This window comes from Neolamprologus multifasciatus, chromosome 10 (genome assembly GCF_963576455.1).
Source record: "Neolamprologus multifasciatus chromosome 10, fNeoMul1.2, whole genome shotgun sequence".
NCBI lineage: Eukaryota > Metazoa > Chordata > Actinopteri > Cichliformes > Cichlidae > Neolamprologus > Neolamprologus multifasciatus.
In genome coordinates, this window is record NC_140448.1 from 8,644,240 (window position 1) to 8,665,495 (window position 21,256).

A 21,256-nucleotide genomic window follows, 5' to 3' on the forward strand; every position below is an offset into this window, starting at 1 on the left:
GTGATCACAGGGACAGACTCTAAAACCCTCGTGATGCTGAACTGGGCAGTGGAAGGTGGATGGATGGATGGAAGAGCAAAGTAATAATGTCTTCCAGAGAATGAGGCTTGTTCTTAAGGTTAACATGGATACAGATCTGTGCATGAATCAGTATTGTACACGCTCCTTCTAGTGCATTCTTTAAACTCTGCTTATCACTGAATGACTGTTCAATGAAGGAGCCCCATTGTAATCTATTGTCAGTTTTTTTCCAACTGCATATTGAAAGTTTTGAATCTCATACAGTCCACTCAATGTTTTAGTTGGAGGTATTCATATCTCCCTAATCCAGTTCCAATGAAGCAAAAGTGTCCAACAATGAACTTCAGCTGGAAACAAAACTTTATGTTCACTGTCAGTAAGTGAAAGTACTGGGCATCTCATTTGAGACACGGGGGCACTCCATGGATAAATTCAGACAAACCAGAATTTGCCAAAATGTAAATGCATATTTTCATCAAAATAGTAAGAGTAATAAAAAAATGTAAAGAAAATCAAGTTTGGCATGTTGTAAATGTCTAAAATGATTTTTTCTAAAATGAATGGGTCAGTGTGAGTAAACTATTAAGGTAATACATTTCAGATTGTGGCTCTCTCCTCAGAATTGCAGCTTCCTAAGTGTAATGAGCATTAACAAGCAAAACATATGGGATGATCTGGAATTCATTATGTATATGTATATTGAAACTGCTGGGAGAAGAAAGAAACGATGCAAATGAGGTGGAACATTTTATGCAATTGATCTTGCAAATTGAGTTCTAACATATGCTGTAATCAACTCATCATTGTTGTAGGAGGAATTATCCTAAAGAATTCCATATAAATAGGTAAATAATGTTTAAAATAACCATTCACCACAACTCAGATTCTGTTTGGGTTTAAAGTCTGTATGCCAGTGACTGTAACTCCAATGTCACTGGACTGTAATTCATTAGCTGCAAAACACTTTATGTGTTATCCAATGTGAAATCAACATGTTAACAATATCAAAGTTTTTCAATACGAAAAACTGGGCAGCTTGGAACTAAATATCTGTGCTTACATCCTTTGTATGGTTAAAATAAAGACCAGGAGGGGTCACTGCTGTCCAGTGTAGTCTTCCGGAGCTTTCATGTGCTGTTGGATTTATTAAAATTTAGAGCGTTAGCCTACATTTTGGACATCTAAATCGTCCTACTATCATTGAGGACTAATTCCCCTATGTTTCCAATTTAGACCATTAAGAGAGAGGTTGTTTTTCAGCTTTCCCTCTTTATAATATATATTTTAAAGTGTAATGAGGAGACTACTTAGGTTTATTAAAACTATTGAGCTGTTTGGGGGAAAATGAATTAATCATCTGATGTACGACACCATTTTCTAAGTTTTTTGTGTTTATTTCTTTACGAGGATAGCTGCTTCCCCGCAGGTCGCTTATGTCAAAGTAATCAGAAGTCGGAGCTTACTGCAAGCATTTGAAAGCATCACAAAAGCATTTGTCGCACCTGCTGACAGTTCATTGGAAAATGCCGAAAACCTGTAGTAAGACTACAACGCTGTCATGTTTAGGCAATTACAGGTAGGTAATTGTCATATGTTACAGTGTTACTTAATTTGTATCGTTTATCGTGAGTGACATTAGTACACTCTTTATCACTGCTAAAGAATGAGGGCAAAGCAGCTTAAAGGGAGAGCATTATGGCCAAGCTCAGGACTAGCCGTGTCGACAACCTATGCGTAGTGTTTAAAGTTCAAGAAAACGAAAAACTAATAACAACAGACCAAACTGCGCTTTCCAGCAATAAAATATGACGAAAATACCTAAATGTTAACTGTAAGATAAACTGAGTTGCTTTCGGACATTTCATAGCTTTCTTCTAAGAGCATGTGATTTAGCGTGGATTAGGTTTGAATTTACAGTTTACTGTTCAGCATGGCTTCTCGCTATACATATGGAGCTTAGTGGAGGCTCCCATGCACATAGCTTCAGTTTTCAATCATTTAGTGATGATGCTGAGTATCTGAGAGCAGGAAAGCTACAATCTTTAAAACACTGTATGTTATTATGTAGGGTAGATTGAGGTATGTCAAAGATAAGTTTTAGATAAGATCAAATTCCTTATCTAGGGTGCATGTTCCGTTTGTTGATACTACAGCGGGGAATACCAGTTCCTATACACACCCAAATATATACAGGCTACTTTTATATTGAACTGAATTAGATAATAGGTCGATACTGAAATAAAAATAGTGATACTGCCCTGCAGTTTGATAACGGTTTTTTTTTTTTAAATGTTTTTAACCCTAAGGTGTAGAAAGGACTTCAAATCCAAGTTTTAAGTGTGGATTGTGTTTTTCTCAAGAAGGTCAGAGGTCATATGAAATGTAAATAAAAACAGAATGACATGATTTGCAAACCATGTGAACTTTGAACTCTGTAACTGAAAATGGTACAATACATGAGTTGTGAAAATTGAGATGTTTTATTTTAATTTTTTTTTTTAATTTTTTTTTATTAAATCTAGTGATCTTTAATTTGATGCCAGCAACATAATTCAACAAGTCAGGTCAGGACCACAGCATTTCCTATTTATCTGTGGTTTCTGCAATGGTTTAGGAACTGAGAAGATCAGACCAGCTTTAATATCTTGTTTGATATGACTTCAGCTGTACAGAATTTTCTTTTCATTGTATAATGTGTTAAATATTTTCAGTGGTGTTGTTTTTGGATAGGTGTGGAGTGCAGCCAGTCCAGTTTAGCAGCTAAACTCTTACCACAGAGGTATGCTGTTGTAATGTCTGCAGAATTGGGCTTGTCATTGTCTTGTTGAAGTAAAGAAAGCCTTCCCTGACACTTACAGCTGTACATCCATCCATCCATTGAGTCGTCCACTGTGGGGTTGTTAATGTATTGCAGAACTAACACAGAGCCAGACAGCCATTCACAGTCACACCTACAGCTAAAACTCTACACAGAAAGTGTGGATTTGAACCCAGGAACTACTTGCTCTTAGGCATGAGTACAAACCACAGCACCACCAGACTTTCAGCCTTTCTGTATATGCCTTTCTACCATTCAGCATTATCTGTGCTTTCACAAATGTGCTAGTCATGTGTATGTCATAGTACTTATGATTAATTACTGACTGAATCTTTTTGCCAATTACTTAATTAAACTCTGACAAACACAAGATTCTTGCACTCTGTTACGCTTTCATCAAAGCTAGTCTGTGTTCACCTCTTGTTTCTTTTCTCTACAGATATCACTAAGAGAGATCCAAACCCAGAGTTGATGTTTTCAGCTACTGTCATCAGACTCTTTTCTAATAATTTAAAGTTCTCATGATAAATTAATCAGTTGCTAAATAACTACAGAATAGTTTAATCATGTTTCACTTAATGAAAAAAGACAAGGACAAGGAAAAGGAAAAGGATTTGAGCAAGAAGGAAAGGGATTTGAGCAAGAAGGAAAAGAAAGACAAAAGAGAAAAGAAAGAACGTATGTCTCAGTCTGAGTTAAAGAGTCTAGAAGAGATGAGCATACGTAGAGGCTTCTTCCCACTTACTCGAGGAAACTCCAAGAAGGAATCTAGGAGCAAGTTGGAGATTTCTAGCCCTATCCCAATAAAGGTGGCCAGTAACACGGAACTCTACCTGACAGATGTTGATGCTGAGCATCATCACAACACTGTGGGGCAAATAAGTGCAAGCACCTCTGAAGATGTAAAGGGAATTGAGCTGGAAAGTAATCGCAGTTCTGTGAAGGAGAGGGCAGCTAAATTTGGGGATCTGGCCAAGGTGAATACAGTGGTGGGCCAGAGGAAAGTAGCTACCTTAACTCAGGTGACCCCAAAGGACAGTGCTTTGGATGCTTCAGAGCTTTCTGGCCATAACTGGACTACACCATCTACAAAGTTACACCTGAGTTCAAAGGGCACCATCACAGTTCAGATTCCTGATATTGTGGAGAAGACCTTTCCTGGTGCAGACCTACAGTTGCCTGCACTTGTCTCTCCACCAGTACCAGATCCAAGAGAACTTGAGGTACAGCGACGCAGCACTGGGGACTTTGGCTTTTCTTTGCGAAGAACCACCATGGTAGACAGGCAGTCTGATGGTGGGGTGTGCCGGCGTGTTGTACACTTTGCCGAACCAGGGGTTGGGACTAAGGATCGGGCTCTGGGCCTGGTGCCAGGAGACAAGCTTGTAGAAATCAATGGGATTAATGTGGAGAACAAAAACAGGGACGAGATTGTGGAGATGATTCGTCAGTCTGGAGATTCAGTACGACTAAAAGTGCAGCCAATTCTCGAGCTGAGTGAGCTGAACCGCAGTTGGTTGAGGACCACTGAAGACCTAAGCAAAGATGTAAGTAGTACTCTTGACTTGGTCTGTTGTGTGAATATTTTTTTGCTTTTTAAAAAACTCTACCCTTGATGCTAATCTACTTCTGTGTCATCACATTATTCTTAATACCAGAACCTGTTTTTGTTGCTTGCTTGCTTTTAATTTTGGATTATCTGAGATTTTTACATTTTTGAAATCATTGTTTTTACTTGAATTCCACTGAGAAACACAGTGGATCTGTTCTGTAAATACACATGTACTTGGGGTGAATCTTTTTAAAATTACTACAAAAGACCCTTTCTCTGTTATTTTGTATTAAGTATGTACTTTTGCACTGACCTTTTAGTAGACTAAAAACGGATGCATTATGGGTGGAGTTGTAATGACATTGGTAATGTGATTTTGTACTCGCATGTATGGGGGAGTGTCTCAGTGTGTGTTTTGAAAGAGAGAATATGTTCTGGTGTACATATAATCCCCCTCCCACCCCCCAGTCCTTTTGACACCAAACAATGGGACGCTGAAGGAAACAACGGCCCAAACGCCGCCACAACACATGGCCATATGGTCTTGTAAGACTTGGCTGCCTGCCTATTCAGTTCTTTTCATCCAGATAATCGTGTGCAACAAGTGAAGGAGCATCAAGTTAAACACTTTATTAGCTGGTGCAACAAACACCTGAATACAAGCATTTTGTTGTTGTTGTTGTTTTTCATAATACAGTTTATACAGTTGGTAAGATAAACTTTGGTTGGGGATGGCAGTATGTGCTGCTTATGAAGGCACATTAGTGATGTTTGGAGCTATAATGGAAATACTGGAATATGTTTAAATTAAAAGGTCAAAGCATACACTTTTCACTTTTGGATGTAGTTTTCTTTAAATACAACTTTCTTTTTTTAAATTTAATTGTAATTTTGCTCATTTCTAACTAATGGTGTTTTTGAAAAAAAAAAAGTAATATTCAAAAGGAGTTGGTGATAATGATGATGATAAAATAACAGTAGTAGGCTTGTAGTATTAATTTTAAAGACCATAGATTTCCCAAGACAGCTTCATTAGATGGTTCACCTGGTCAGAAGTTTGTTAATAAAGTATGAACAAATTTGGGTACAAAAATATTGATAAATTCCTGATTTGTGCATGAAACTCATACATACAGTTTACACACAGTGCATATACTTATGCACTGTGTGTCTCTTAGTGAATAAGACCCATTGTCTCCATTCTGTTAGTATACATCAGCTAGAACTATTTAAATGAATGTGTACACAGCCCAGTTGCTTCCCTGAAATAAGTGACTCTCTACTTTGTCCTACATTCAAGCAATCTTGATGATCAAAAAGACAGGCCTTTTGAAAAAGCACAAAATGTGCATGTGAGGCTGACCTAGAACCAGCAGCACTATTTTTAGGTGGTTATAATAAGCTCTGGATTCCCGATCTAGAGCTCTGCAATACAGTACGAGACCAGATGATGCACCAACATACAGTTATTTTGTTTATTGGCTTAATTTTTTTAAATATATTTTTAAAAATATACTTATTCACTGTCTTTTCATTAGTCTATTAAAAGTTTACTACTACTGGAGATGGTTTGTTTTATTTAGCTTAGCATAAAACATGGAATGGGGAAGCAGCTCCCCCAGGGTTTCTTTTCTTTTTCTTTTGTTTAAAGAGAGAGGTAAAAATATCAGTCATCCCCACTAAATCTCTCAAATGAAGACATTATATCTATGCCTTTATGTAATGATGCTTTAGAAAGGATAAGTTGTGTTTTTAAAGAGCGTTATTTCTTGGCAAGGAGCATTGACTTTGTCAAATCTTGTCATCATTGTCAAGTTGCCAAGCAACCACTGACAATCTTTGTGACTGCCGTGAGAATACAAGAATAATAAGCCTGTTACTGAACAAAAACTGGCTAGGATTGGTATCGGCTAAACACCTGCTCTCTCACAGTTTGCTGCCTGTTGTTTTTTTTCTTTGTCATTATTGTGTCGTGTCTGATTACTGTATTGTCAGAGGGTTTGCTGGAGGCTATGTATGTCCTTCACCTTTTACACACAGTTCTATGCAGCTGTCATTAAAACAAATATAAACTACAGCAATTCAAATGAACTTGAATTAAATGAATACCATGTCAAAGTGTTTCATATTTGGTATTCAAATAGTCAGTGGAAGATCCCTATCAACGAACAGCACTAACCCCTGCACCAAACTTAAATTGCCTTCATCTATGCACCACTGAGCATGTTAACCTTTTAAGCATTGGGTAAAAGCCAAAAAAACATAACCCCTTTTTCCCCCCTCACAGTAACTTCTTCGTTATAGACACTGAGTTTCTGTGTGCTTGAATAATATGACTGACCTGACTCATAGTCCTCTTCCTGCTGTATATGAGTGCGTGCCTCTGAGTGATATAATGATACTTGCAAGAAATTTTAAAAGGAATTAGCCACCAGATTTCTCTATCTGTATTTCAGATGGTCATATCTGTTCTTTTAGCTTTTGCTAAGATGTCAGTCAAAAAGTGAAATATGTCAAGATTTATGCAACTCCTTCAAAATAATTTAAACCTGAATAATAGTTAAAAATGCAAACCAGAATAATAGTTAGCATTTTTTTACTCTGATAATCTAATGCAGGGGTGTCCAACTCCAGGCCTCAAGGGCCGGAGTCCTGCAGGTTTTAGACGTGTCCTTGATTCAACACAGCTGATTTAAATGGCTAAATTGCCTTCTCAACATGTCTTGAAGTTTTAGAGAGGCGTGGTAATGAAATAATCATTTGATTCAGGTGTGTTGACTCAGGGTGATATCTAAAACCTGCAGTACACCAGCCCTTGAGGCCTGGAGTTGGACGACCCAGATCTAATGGAACAAGTGGAGGAGTTACTGAGTTATTGAAATGACACAGCTGCCCAGCCAGTTATTTTGCAGAATACACATGCATCTGATCTTTTTTCCCCCTTTGGTTATCTGCTACATGCATATTTTCCACAATTTTTTTATGTTAATACTGAAAACAAAAACCTGCTAAAATACTCCAAACCACCTTGTAATAGTCGTTGTTACAGTACTTTTGTAGTGCCAGACTTTATGTTATGACACAACAAAACTAGACACATGGTCACAGCTCGTACATCCTGAGTGTCAAAACAAAGTAAATGTGTTTGCTTATACTACAACTATTTATGTTATATAAAACAATCCTCCTGCACAGTGTATAGGTATGTATAGGTCCACCTGCTTATATTCTTTCATAGGTATTGCCCAAAAAGTTGTCTGGTTGTTCGTTGAACTAGATTCTTCACAATCACATTGCATGATGTTATCTTTTTAGATTTGGTATTGTGATATTAAAACATGGAATTCTGATCTATCCATCAGAACCCATTGACTTTGGTTTAAGAAATGGATACCGCCACCTTTACTTATGTCACCTGCTTTTTTTTTCTTTTTTTTCTTTTTAAAGTGGGTACTATTTCTGGCTGAGTGTTGTGCTTTGTAGCGTAAAAGGATTTAAAAAAAAATCTGTTCATAATATACTGTTAATATACCCTCGACATTTTTAATAAACTATAGACAATGGCTGACCTGATGCTGCTAAACCTAATATCCCACATCACCTCACCAATGCATTTTCTATCGCTATCAAGTGAAATCAATTAGAAATGAACTGTCTTTTTAAAAAATCTCCCCTCATATCACCTATTTAAACATCATCTCTGTTTCCAGAAGGTGCATGCTACAATATCATTGTATTAGCAGGTCATTTTTAATTTTTTATAATGGCTTTAGTAGTCTTACCACTCACACATTCACTATTATGAATATGTACCAGTAAAACTGTATCATGTAGCTATTCTTTGGACAAGTGCTGAATGATGTACAGAGGACCACCTTCTCCTTCTCTATGGTTTATTCCTTCATGTGTGCTCACAAGTGAGTTTTTGCTTCTCCTACATTTTTACATAGTCTGCTTTAAAAATTATGTCCAGCCCTGTTTACTTAACCGACTTAAAATCCGGGTCATCTCTTCTAATTTTGACAGTAAAGAATGTCCCATAATTTATTTCTACTTTAAGCTTGCAAAGACATAGATACTGATGAAAAATCTCAAGCAATTACTGAATTTCTTTTTCAGGATAAACAATATGGAGAATTGAATTTATAAACATCAACCCTCTCAATGAATATGAAACACAATATAACAATTCTTGCTATGTTATATGTCTGTCATAGTTAAAATAATCTGTATAGTTCTAAAAATGTGGTAGTCTGATTCATGCTACAGCTTAGTAATGTGATTCAAACAGCTTTGATAGTATGGAGGCATAACTGGGTCAGAATCAGTAGAGTCTATGACATATATAGAGTCCTTAATCTTTAGTCTGCAGCAACTGTGTGTAGACAAACAGTCGACACATTGCTGTGTCCCAGTAACAGACTCTGGGGATTAGCAGTCTGCTCTAGATAGATGAGCCAGGCTGTGTGTTTTACTGGATCTTGCTAAGTGCTAATGCGAACTTCTGCGATAAAGTGCTATGTAACTATTTATAGCGTTTTGGACATTAAACATAATTTAATTAATTACTTCTAAAGGCAAAAAAAAAAAAAAAAGATTTTAGTTTTAATGAATGTGAATGAACTAAATGAAAAGCCAGATGATAGCTGGTTATTGGAAGGTATGTGCCATGATTGGCCTACCTTACCAAACCAGTTTCTACATTTACATATTTTCCATTTAACAATACTTCCGGATACTAGTGAGATGCCTTACCTTTCAGCTTTGTGTTACCTGACTGGCTTTACCTGTAGTCATACAAAAACAAACAAGAGTGTTTGTTGGTTATGTCCTTAAGTATTTGGACATATTGGACATAGTCCTGCATTTTCAGAGGCTAAATTCTCATTTAACAAACAATTTTAAGTACAACTTGTTTTTAAACCTTGGATGGAAGTCCTTTGCAGTCAATGAAATTGTGCTTTTTCCTGCCTTGAGATGCTCGACTCTTCAGCAACCTCAAGTTTCTGTTTGAGTCTTTGTGCCGTATAGTTTGTCTTCAGTAACCGAAAATGATGCTCTGCTGGACTGGACTGTGATCATGTGACTGACTTGGCCAGACTGACTTGAACCTTTTTTTATTTTATTTTAGTTTTTCATCTTGAGAAACCCTTGGGTTTCTTTTGCAGTAAACAGAGCATAACCCTCTATAACCATCTTTTTCAAAACTGTGCAGACTCTTTTTTTTTAGTTTTTTTTTTTTCTTCTTTTTTTAGAAGTTTAATCTGGTCTTCCTATTTTTTTGTGTAACTGGTCGCTTGCACCTTGCTATAAATGTCATTACATTTATCTCTTGAGTTATTATAGAGCCTATATAAGAACCCTCCTTGAGAATGTTCCTGACTTGGGTAGTTGGTGTGAAGTTCTTTTTCTTAATCAAGAAAATACGTGTGTCTTGAATTCTCAGCCTTTTGATGGCCTTCCTCACTTGCATCGATTTCCTAGACTGAAAGTTCCGGTGAACAGGAACCAAATGCAAGCTGAACACTTTGAAACTCTTATGTGCTTGATTTAATAATGAAAAAACGGGCTTCACGTTTCCATGAAACTTTAAGTTAATTGTCCAACTACTTTTATACTGTGAAAAATGAAAGACTGTTTATAAAACTCTGTAACTGTTACCTCAGTATTTTTTTTTGTGTTAAACTCTGAATTAAAGTTGAAAGTCTTGCTTGGTCTACAGTCTACTGTGTAAAGACACAAAAAATTGTTTGGTTGTCTCGTGACTTATGGACGTAACTGTATTGATCAGTCGCAACATTGAAATCACCTCTTTGGGAACATGGTCTTTTGAGGGTGTCCTGTGATTTCTGGCAGCATAACCTTGGGATCCTGTGTGTTGTGGGCATATTCTGATGCATGCAGCAGTCATTTGGTAAGAATGCCTTGTGCTCTGCCATGTTCCTGAGCAGTTTTTATGGTGTGTATTATCTGCTTTAGAAGGCAGCTGCCACTGGGGAGTGCTGTTGCCATAAGAGAAGAAATGAGTACAGGTTAGGTGGTGGGGCTGAAGATGAGTTCAGGGTGATTTGGATGAAGGATAGAAGTAGAGGGCAAGGTCTACAAGATGGTGGTGACAATTGCTGTGACAATGACACTAACAAAAAGACTTGAGGCAAAGCCGAAAATGCTAAGATTTCTGTTGGGAGTGACCAGGATGACTCAAGTTGAGTAGTTTGGAGACAAAGTTAGAGGGGCAATGTTGAGATGGTTTGGACATTCACAGAAGTTAAGTGGATATATTCAATGAACTGACGCTGAATATGGGCTGCCAGGCAGCAGGGAAACCACAGAGGAGATTCATAGAGTGTAGTGAGGAAGGACAAGCAGAGGGTTGGTGTGACTGAAGAGGATGCTAGGGATAGGGTAAGATGAAGGCAGATGATCTTCTATGACAGCCTAAAGAAGATGATTCATTCAACTTAGTTCCACTTCACATTTTCCTCTGTGCTCTTGCTTTCAGTGTCTTTGTGCAGCTTCTTGTCATCTGTCCCATCTGTCTTTATTGTGTGAAACTAACATTAAAATACTAATGTGTCCTTGGGTATGATACAAACAAACTATAATCACACTATAAAACAATACTGGTCAGTGTATGTCTCTCATATTAAAACCCTTAAAACTTTGATATACTCTTTGCTTTAGGTCAACATGTCTGCAATCACTGGATAGTGTTATACCTTAGCGTTTACATTGAACAGTGCGACATATTGAAACTCAGTTAGTGTATGTAAGACATTAGTTTATTGTTTTAAAGCTCCCCCTTGTGGTGGAAAATGTGAAGAACACTTTTTTGTAGCAAATGTGAAATACATTTTGGGGTCACTAGATAAAATGTTCCACAGAAGTGTACTTTGATATTATTTATTTCATATTTGTTATTTATGTATTCCTTCTGGAGGTTTGTACAGAATTAGCTGTATATAGATTTAGATGTAGGTAGTAGGCATTTGTTGGATTACTTAATCTATGTGTTTGTGCTATTTCTTATAGTTTTGGATTTCCTTAAAATAGGTGGGGTATGTGAGGGGGGTTATAAAAGATAACAGTTGGTAAAGCGCCTGAAGAGGGATACTGTTTTTCTGACTCCCAGCAGGACAAGAGGCTGACAGGGAGAAGTGGCAGTGGCAATTGATGTGATGAACATATTCTATTTATAACCACTGTTCAGCAGCTGCCACTCTCTTCTGTCTCCTCTTACATTACCCCCTCCACTCCTCAGGCCACAGCTTAACTGTGCTGTGCTCACTGTGACCCCGCCCTCGAGGTTGCCCACCCTCTTTCTCAGGGCTAGTGAGTGTGCTCTTACAAGACTCAGGTTTTACTCTGCCTTGGCCCTGGCTGCACTGCTTCAGTGACAGAGTGAAGATTGGAAGGTTAACCAGACCCAGAGAAAAGGTAATGGGCTCATGTCTCTGGCGGACTGTGTGTGTGGCAAGTAGTGTGATCAGCTCAGAGTGTACATGCTCTGCTTAGCAGTTCTATTAGGGGTCTGATGGCATCTCAGAATGGCCTCCTTTGCTGTTGAAACTATTTATAGGAGTGGACTGATGAAATCAGGGACAGAGATAGTGAAACATGTTGCTGTGGAACTCATTTTGGTATGTCACCTTTTAATGAGTTAAATAAATTATAGTTTAGTTAAGAAAAAGTTGACTTGCTTTTTTTCTAGTTTCTAGTTCTAGTATGGCCATTTCTGCAAAAGAAGCAGATTCCCAATATTTTTGTATTTTTTGTGTGGCGATTGAGGGAATGGTTAGTTGTTTATTTTTGTGTGTGTCATTGCTATTATAACAGAATGTGAATGAGACCCACATATGACGCAGCTCCAGATGAATAAATTTGTTTTGTGTTCCTTGTCTACTTGGTCAGATTCTTGTTCATGTGTTTTGCAGTTGGAAGAAAGCTAACCTTTCATTCATTATGAATGTTCATGTGTTCCATCTTCAGTGCTGCATAGTCTGTCTACCCTGTTGCTGAATGACCTGTTGTGTGCTGTTCAGTGTCCCACTGCTCATCTTCAGGTTCCCATTCTCGGCCGTCTTCAGCTGCCTCCACTGCCTCCACTGCACCCCCCCCCCCCCACACACACACACATCACCACCATTCCATCCATTTATTCTTCACCTCATCCAGTTAAATCCATGACTTCTGACCTATCACCATGGCGTATAAATCACGCTTCTCTTTCTGGGAGCAAAAGGAAAGTCCCTTTTTGTTTTTTCTTTTTCTCTTATTATTCAGTGATTTTGTTGAATATTTATGTTAAGAGAGTAACCATGATCTGAATGTGTGGTTTGATTTTTCTTCCTTCTTCTTGTGTAGGTTAAGGTTGAGAACAAGCCAGATGTAAGTGTTTTTCAGCTGCATGTGTTTGAGTGATGGTGATACATTTTTGTGTAGTAAAAGAAGAGTGGCTATTCTCCTGTAACAGATACAGTTCTTAGTAAAATAATCAGGTGTAGTGGATGGGCACCTACTCTATCATAATTGAACCATGGGCAGCAGCTCTTTATTTAACCAATATCCAGTGCAATAGCATCGGTAAAGTATTATTTGAATGATTTCTGAAAGGTAAAAAATAATCAGCTTCATTTGGTTCCATATTTTTGGGCCCATCCAAGTTCTTCTTTTCAGTGACTTGGTGCACCCTCAGGTGTTACCGGCCCCACAGAACCACTGCGGATGAATCCAGTTTGATTATATACAGTCCCACCTGTCTTATATTGTGTAAAACTAACAATAGAATACTAATTTGTAACCTTGCCCATGAGTCTCTGGACACGTTTCTTTTCCCTTTATCCAGCTGTAGACTCAATTCAAGAAAAAATAAAAACCTGGCTTGCCCATACACTGTAATTATGAGATTTAATGAAAATGAGTAATTGAGTTGGCTTGATTGATTCTAACCTTAGTGAGCAGTTTAAATAATCCTTTTCAAAATAATTCTCTGTGAAATATTAAATCCAGTCTGATGTAGATAAGGGTCAACCTCAGGGAATTCCTGAAATTGGTCTGGACACAGGAGGTGGTCCACAGTCAAGCGCATCACCAGCTGAAGAAGCCAATAACAACACTGGTATGGGAGGTCCAGACACACCTGGGGAGGAGAAGAGTTCTAGTGGTAAAAAGGTGGTGAAAGTTGTCAGAAGAGTTGTTAGACGAGTGGTTCCTGCTGGAACAGAAGAGCACAACCAGCACGCAGTTTCTGCATCTGCTACAGACTCTGCGATCAGGAAAACGGGAGCTGCTGGGGTGGAAAAGGATGATATATCAGTGGGCCTAACAAGCCTGATGGGAAGAGGCAGAACCAAGGAACATCGGCCTCGCACCCGCACCCAGGACCGCAAGGAAGACACTGTGAAGCAGGAAGAGGAGAACGGAAAGGTGGAGGAGGTTGAAGAAAAGACTGCTATGACAAAAACAGAGGAAGTTTCATCTGTGCCTACTACTGCAGCCCTTAACACTCCACCAATAAAGTCTAATCCCCTGACCCCTCCACTTGGGTTCATCCCTCCACCCAAACCTGATCCTTTGGCCCCACCTCCTGGTTTCATCCCAGTCCCTAAGCAGAACGTGTTGACTCCACCACCAGGTTTCATCCCCACCAGAAAATCAAGCCCACTGCCCACAAAACAGAATCCCCTGATAAGACCTCCTGGTTTCATTCCTGTCCCCAAGGCAGATCCCTTGGCCCCTCCTGGTGGTTTCATCCCAAAACCTCGTCCACTTGCTGTAACGAAACCAGAGGTACTGAGTGAAAAGTGCATGTTTGCTACTTAGCCACTAGGTGGAGCACAACTCAAGTCATCACTGCTAAGCCACTAGGTGGAGCACAACTTAAGTCGTCACTGCTAATTCATCCAATTTTCTCATAAATGAGCTCAATGAACATCTTATAGATTGTTTTTTGGTTATGCATTCATCTTACTTGAGCTAATCTTTGTTATAAACAAAATTAGTTAAAGTATAATACATTCCCACAAATAACTTGATATAATCGCTGACTTGAATAAGTTGTGGTGCACATATGGAAACTAATCATCAGATTTATCAGTGGGTATAAGGGTGTGCTCATGACCTGCACTGTAGTTGTCTGATGAGTTGGAGCACTGAGCTAAATCTCATTACTGTGACTTTCAGCAGACAGAGTTGAAACTGTGCTCTCTCTGCTGTGCACCACTGAGAGAGAGGATGTTTAGCAATGTTTTTAAAGATGGGAACAAGAATAACAAGTTGTTTTTAAAAAAAATGTTGTTCAGGTTAGCATTAATTGTCTTGTAACAGTCTGTTAGAGAAGAGTGTTTTTGTTTCTACAGAGCAAATAATTGGTTATGTAAACATTTAAATCTGCTAAAAAGAAAATAAAATTGCTTTAAGGATGTACCTGTTTGTATCCCAAGTTCCATTTTATACTTCAGACAAAGTTGTGTTTTTGTCCTGTTATTTAGTCTCTGGCATTCTGTCTGTCAGCCTACCATCTGAAAATTTCATCAGCAGATGTCTGTGAAATCTGGTGAACAGTTGGGTATTTGGCCATAGAGTGAGGGATTGGATTTCAGAGAGATGCACCTGGTGTTTTTGTTGAGGGATATAGTGTTTTTAACTGCTCTAGGGAGAGACTCGGCTGTTAATGTCAGGAACAAGATGTTAGCTAATCTTAGAAATTTATGTGTGACAAACCATTAGTGTAGGTTTGTTTTGTCTGTAATTTATATATTTCTGCTCTCACTAGAGCTATGACTGTACAACACAAAGGTGTTTTTATGTTGCTGACAATGGCAGACCTCAGCCATTACCATTAGCAACAACTAAATTATACCTGGGGTTTGACAACTTTAGTAATTTGTTTAATTCCAGTTTTTAGCAGCTTCCCGTAGAGGGGAAATTGAAACCACACTGTCAAAGCCTTACTTTGACTTGCTCCTGTATATATATTAGAAAAAAAGAACAAGCAATATTTGATTGGAATTTAAAATAATTTTTGATTCGCAACTTCAAGTATAGCAGCAGTTATGGAACAGAAGTAGAGAAACTGAGCTTTCTGCAGTTACAGAACAATGGCATAGAACTTTTGATGGGTTAATTTCAGATGCAACTTTGAGATTTTTGGGGAGTGGCGCCTGAAAATTAGGTTGGGATTTTGATTATTTCATTACTTTGAAGAAATTTGCATTCGATTGTTGCTGAAACCACCATCGACAATTCAATGCCTAAAACCATTAATCTTTACCACAGTGTTTAATGATCCAATTTTCTTTAACAGCTTTTTTGCCCTTACCCATTTCCTGACTGAATTAGTTGGAAAATTGTAATTAGTTTGAACAAGCGTCTCTTGAAGTTGGCTCTAGTTTTCTAATTAAAATCTAGTTTAAAGTTAAAAGGAAATACCTCGAGCTTTAACTTAATTGTCATCATCATCATGTTATCATGCTAATTCCATCTGTGTGTGTGCATGTTTGTCTGTGTGTTTGTGGTTATTTACATATGTTGTGCAAAGGTGCAGGAAACATCTTCCCCCCCTGTGGTTTCCAATGGTAAACCTCCCCCTGTTGTCCTACCCCAGTCTGCAAAAAATGAACAGGTGTGTGCTAAGTTTGTTCCTAAGGTTGACATAAAACTATGGTTTTTCTACATTCAGGAGCATAATACTTTTTTGTTTTTCTGCATGCAGTGGTTCTGCAGTGGTATAACTCTTTTTTGCCCTAGGCTTAACCCAAGGCCTGACAAACGGCCTTCCCGAAATGATTGCCCTAAAATTCCAGAGGCCATCATTGGGCTGTCCCAAGCAGCCGTACTCTTCTACACCTCTGATATTGCTCAGCTTAAGCTCGGTGTTTCTGGCTCTTTGCCAGCTCATTTGTATTAATTCTGTAGCATTAATTGCATTATTATCTGGTCCAGAGAAGGACTGAGCTTGTGTAAGCCTTGTTTCAGTCTCAGTCATATAATGACAATGTACTCTGACATTGATTATTTTAGTAGTGCTGGATTATATGGCAATGAGTTACTTGTTTTCAACGTTTAGAACATGGAAATTAGCTTATTTTACCCCTTCTCATTGCTCTGCTCTTTTGTTGTCTTAATCCATATCTTTTGTCTCTATGCTTTTCTGTGGGTCACTGGATCCTGACTTGCTGCTGTCCACTTTGCTGTTTACATGGCTAGCATACCAAATGCTACAAATCTTCTCAGGTACAGCTTGCTGTGCTGTGGGCTCGACACACTCCTTCAGTTGGAGAGTGCTTGAGTCTAAGCTTGTTCTCCTCTACTGACCCTTCTCTAGCATATATATATCTGCACAAACTAAATTTTTTTGTGCCTGCCCACTTGTCTTTAAAATCATTGATGCAGAGGCCTGGAGTGTACTACTGCGGCATAAAAACTTTAAAAAATCTCAAGATTTATTTTTACCACTGCTCTATTTCATTTACAGTGGACTCGGTGTGTCATGCTGCTGTGTAATGGTATTGTTGCTTTTGCGCTATACAACTACATGTACATACTGAAGCTATATTGTCATAATTCTTCAGTTAACAGCTTTTAACACCTCTTATTAGGTGCATGTCAGTGACATGGAAAGCTAGAGTATATCTTTATGTGGATATTTGATTATATCTTTGTTTTTGAAGTACCATACCCTTCTATATGTATTGCAAAATTACTAGCATTAACATTTCTGATATACATACCTTACTGTGCATAACTGTGACTGTTAATAAGAGGGCATGAGTTTTATGCTCTCTTCACAAACCCACACATGTGTGGTTAAATGCATCCTGCTAATCAGTGCATTATTTTTGTTACAGTATTTCTTATAGTAATACAATCATTATTAAGGACTTTATGGTAAATGTGTTGGTGAATCACTTATTTGGGTGGTGTTACACTGTTGTTGGCCTTGCTGCAGTGTTCGTGTTATACTTTTTACACATTCTGACCTATTGTTTTACTTTTCTCCACAACTCTGCATTTTTATTGTTTCTTCATGCGGTTGCAAATGTCAGTTGAATCTCTATAGGTGTTGAAATAAAGCACTAAACTTACTGATTTCTTCCCTTGTCCAGTCCAAACTTGTTGAGGATCCCGTGGCCATCCTTCAGGCAGCACACTCAGCTGCAACTAAGGTCTGATAATGGCTACAGCTGGTTGTAATTCTGGTTGCATCCTGAAGTGTTTCAAGTGGAATGTCCTTTTTTGTGTTATTTGTGTGGGACAAACTAGTCATGAGTGTCACAGAAAGCCTAGTGAATGACATTCACCACCCATAAAGCCCAAATTAACCTTCCCTATAGACTTACTCAATGTAGTTAAATCTGAGCAAAGGAATAGAAGTACCCTACTCAGTCAGTACTCATTAGTTAATAAAATTAGTTGCATTTCAAGGAAGAAACTACTATTTGGTGCATATTCACTGTTTGTACCTACTTTATTACCTCCAAACACTTGACTTGATTTATTCCCTCTTCACTTGACTTGATTTACCTGGTTTGGCTTTATGCTGTATGTGTGTCTCTGTTCAGTTCAAGCAGGTCGTGCATTTTTTTTCTATATGTGATTGGTTTGGACTTGGTTGTGATAAATTCCTCCTGCATTTTAGCCTTCCACCTTAAATGTCTTTATAGTGAGCATTAGGGATGGGTATCGTTTAGGTTTTATCTGATACCGGTGCCAAACCGGTACTTTTGAAACGGTGCCTGTGCTTAAACGGTGCTCTAACCGGTGCTTAAAGAATGGAGAACACAAAATTGGTCCAAAAACCTCTCATGTTCAGCTGGTTTTTTGTAAAAAGATAACAATGTTAGCCTTTTCTGCAGCTATAGGGCATATATGGTATCACTCTTGGCTGGAAGCAGTGCTTAAACAATGGAAAAAACACAAACTTTGTCCAAAAACCTCTCATGTTTAGCTGTTTTCCACTTTTTCTTTGGTCATTTTAGCCTTTTTGGCCAGGGTGAAGGGAGTATCTGCCATCAAACAAGAAGACAGCCGCATGTAACTACGACGGTGTTTGCTAGTTCACCTTACATGCATTAATGTAATAACGTGGTTAGCCTACTCAACGTAAATTACACACGAACAACATTAAGCTACTCACGCAGAGAAGAACGGCTGCTGCTGCATCATCATCCTCATCATTTCTGCTACACTGGCAGGACTAGGGGCCAGGACTCTCCTCTTCGGGTTCATGTTGCTAACTCCGGGTTCGATAACAGGCACCACACCCGCAGTAGATGTGCTCGGTGTGAGTTCTCGCAGCAAGCTATCAAATCCGGCGCATTTCTCGGCTTTTAAAAAAAACGCTATGCGTCGCCAGGTGTGTCATCGGATTTGAGGTGTTACCTCCTTTGACAGTATCACAGTAACAGTCACCTTAAAGCACTTGTTGCAGGCTGCTGAGTTTGCATATTCTGCTGTGAAGTACAGCCAGACTTTTGACCGCTTCGCCTTGGGCATTTTTAATCTGTAGCTCTGCTCTAAAAGAACGTACGTACCTGGGCCCGCCTACTATCCTCGGAAACGTAAAATGATTGGCTAGAATCTAAAGTGTATCACAGCTCAGGAAAAAAAAGCACCGAAATAAAGCACCGAAATGTGCGCTGCTTTTCGGTCTGGTTACTACCGTTTATGTCAGAACCGGTGCCATGATGGCACCGGACACCGGTACCCATCCCTAGTGAGCATATTAACTGCACCTCTGAGTTAATCACTGTGTGAGCTCTGAAAGGTTCATAAAAGGAGAGTCATGGGAAGTCTAGTTCTTCTGTGGAGGGCTGCTTTTGTAAATGACATAAATAAATATAGGTGTGAAATGAAAACATACTTCTCTCAAAGCCCTCCACTCAGTGAACTGAAATCCTTTTGAAAGTCCATTATGCAGCTGTATGATTTATTAATCAGTGATCCAATAGAAATTGGTTATGCAGGTTTTCATATACTGATTTTCACCTCTCCTAACAGGTAAAGACTGAGGAGCAGCTGACAGCAGAGAAAACCTGGTATAACACTGAGAAAGTATGGCTTGTCCACAAGGATGGATTTTCCTTGGGTTAGTAAAATGTCTGTATTTAAATAAATTATGCATTATAGTGCATTTACATGGATTTTTTGTGGGCTTTTTTACCCTCTATTTATAACTATATTAAAACAAACTTACCTTTTTTCTGCTTTTCCTGGTATGGTCTGTTTCTGGTTGACCTTTTATTACATAACTGTCAATGTGGGTGTGTGAAGCATTGGAAATGCTTTTGAAATTTTGATGTTATCAGGCTGCTCATTTTACCTCAGGCTGCATGTGATTAAACCAACCATGTTTCCAAAACTTACATTTCAAAACTTACTTACATTTTATTAAATCTCTGACACTATTGAAAGAGATACAGTTGCCACATAGTATTATGCAAAATGAAATGAAACCTTTGCACTCAGGTTGAAATGATGTGTCATAAGTAATTAACTCCACACTTTGTGGTGGTGCAGCAACTCTCCTGAAGATGGAGACAGGCAGTCTGCCAGAGGGGAAGGTGAAAATCCGCCTGGAGAGTGATGGATCTTTATTGGATGTGGATGAAGACGATGTAGAGAAGGTATTTAATCATCTCATCATTTGTGAACCTCATTAATTACAGATGACACTTGTGGAGTATGTGAGCTCTTCCGACTTTGAACTCTAGGCAAACCCTCCAGCGTTTGACCGAGTGGAGGACTTGGCCTCTCTGCAGTATCTGAACGAGTCGAGTGTGATGCACTCTCTGCGGCAGCGGTATGGCAGCAACCTGGTGCACACCCACGCTGGGCCCAACATGGTGGTCATTAACCCCATTAGTGCCCCTTCAATGTATTCGGAGAAGGTAGGCTCTAGCCAGTACATGTGACACATCTCTTGTGGGAAAGTATAAATGAGAGTGTAGTGAGGAGAAAATGCATTTCCAGTGGTAGTAATCCATGTAAAAACACTATAATTTTGTTCTTCTTTCCAGGTGATGCAAATGTTCAAGGGCTGCAGAAGAGATGACACTGCTCCTCACATTTATGGATTAGCACAGGCTGCCTACAGGAACCTACTGACTACTCGCCAGGATCAGTCCATTGTATTGCTGGGCAAGAGTGGAAGTGGCAAGACCACTAACTGTCAACACATCATCCAGTATCTGGTTACAGTTGCAGGAAGCACCAACAGAACATTCTCCAGTAGGTTGGAAAGGATGTCCTCTGAATTAAAAAAAAAAAAAAAAAAAAAAATTAGCTAATATTATTATTGATGTTGTTGAGCCCCCCTTCCCAATAACAGCGTATGATCTTTATTGTAGCGGAAAAATGGCAGGCAGTCTACACTGTTTTGGAGGCTTTTGGGAATGCTTCTACGTGCATGAATGGCAATGCTAGTCGCTTCACCCACATTGTTTCCTTGGACTTTGACCAGGCGGGCCTGGTGACCTCAGCCTCTATTCAGGTACAGATAAGCCCATTTTTTAATTAACTCACTTGGACTCAACTGTTGAATTTATTCCTGATGAATAGCTGATTTTCATTCCAGACATAAAGTGGTGTATATTTTCACCAAACTCAGTCTTTGTTATTATGCTCACCTGCTCATAATATTGTATTTCTGCCATCCTTTCAATATCGTGTTCTGCCCTGGTCTTTCAGACAATGCTTTTGGAGAAGATGAGAGTGACAAGAAGACCAGATGGAGAGTCCACTTTTAATGTTTTTTACTATCTAATGGCTGGAGTAGATAGCTCTCTGAGGTAGGGATTAATACACTCATGTCAATTACTATCTAAATCCACTACTGTACTGCATTGGTTTTTACATAGATATAT

The 21,256-nt window shown here is 38.7% G+C and overlaps 1 protein-coding gene across 10 annotated transcripts in view; it reads left to right on the forward strand.

Annotated features, from left to right (window-relative positions):
- Positions 1-1,348: 1,348 nt before the first annotated feature.
- The window catches only part of LOC146509562 (unconventional myosin-XVIIIa-like), a 59,536-nt gene continuing 39,628 nt past the window's right edge, over positions 1,349-21,256 (forward strand). The window contains exons 1-11 of one of the 10 annotated variants that reach the window (XM_085174175.1): positions 1,349-1,597; positions 3,279-4,386; positions 15,931-16,014; positions 16,599-16,625; positions 17,498-17,557; positions 19,392-19,479; positions 19,911-20,017; positions 20,105-20,281; positions 20,411-20,621; positions 20,741-20,883; positions 21,081-21,181. In XM_085174175.1, coding sequence (XP_085030301.1) covers positions 3,406-4,386; positions 15,931-16,014; positions 16,599-16,625; positions 17,498-17,557; positions 19,392-19,479; positions 19,911-20,017; positions 20,105-20,281; positions 20,411-20,621; positions 20,741-20,883; positions 21,081-21,181 — 1,979 coding nt within the window. In that variant the 5' untranslated portion in view covers positions 1,349-1,597; positions 3,279-3,405. Of the gene's footprint in view, positions 1,598-3,278; positions 4,387-4,460; positions 14,221-14,258; positions 16,015-16,598; positions 16,626-17,497; positions 17,558-19,391; positions 19,480-19,910; positions 20,018-20,104; positions 20,282-20,410; positions 20,622-20,740; positions 20,884-21,080; positions 21,182-21,256 lie in introns of those variants that run through there. The other 9 variants (XM_085174177.1, XM_085174184.1, XM_085174180.1 and 6 more) reach the window with 9 other exon arrangements.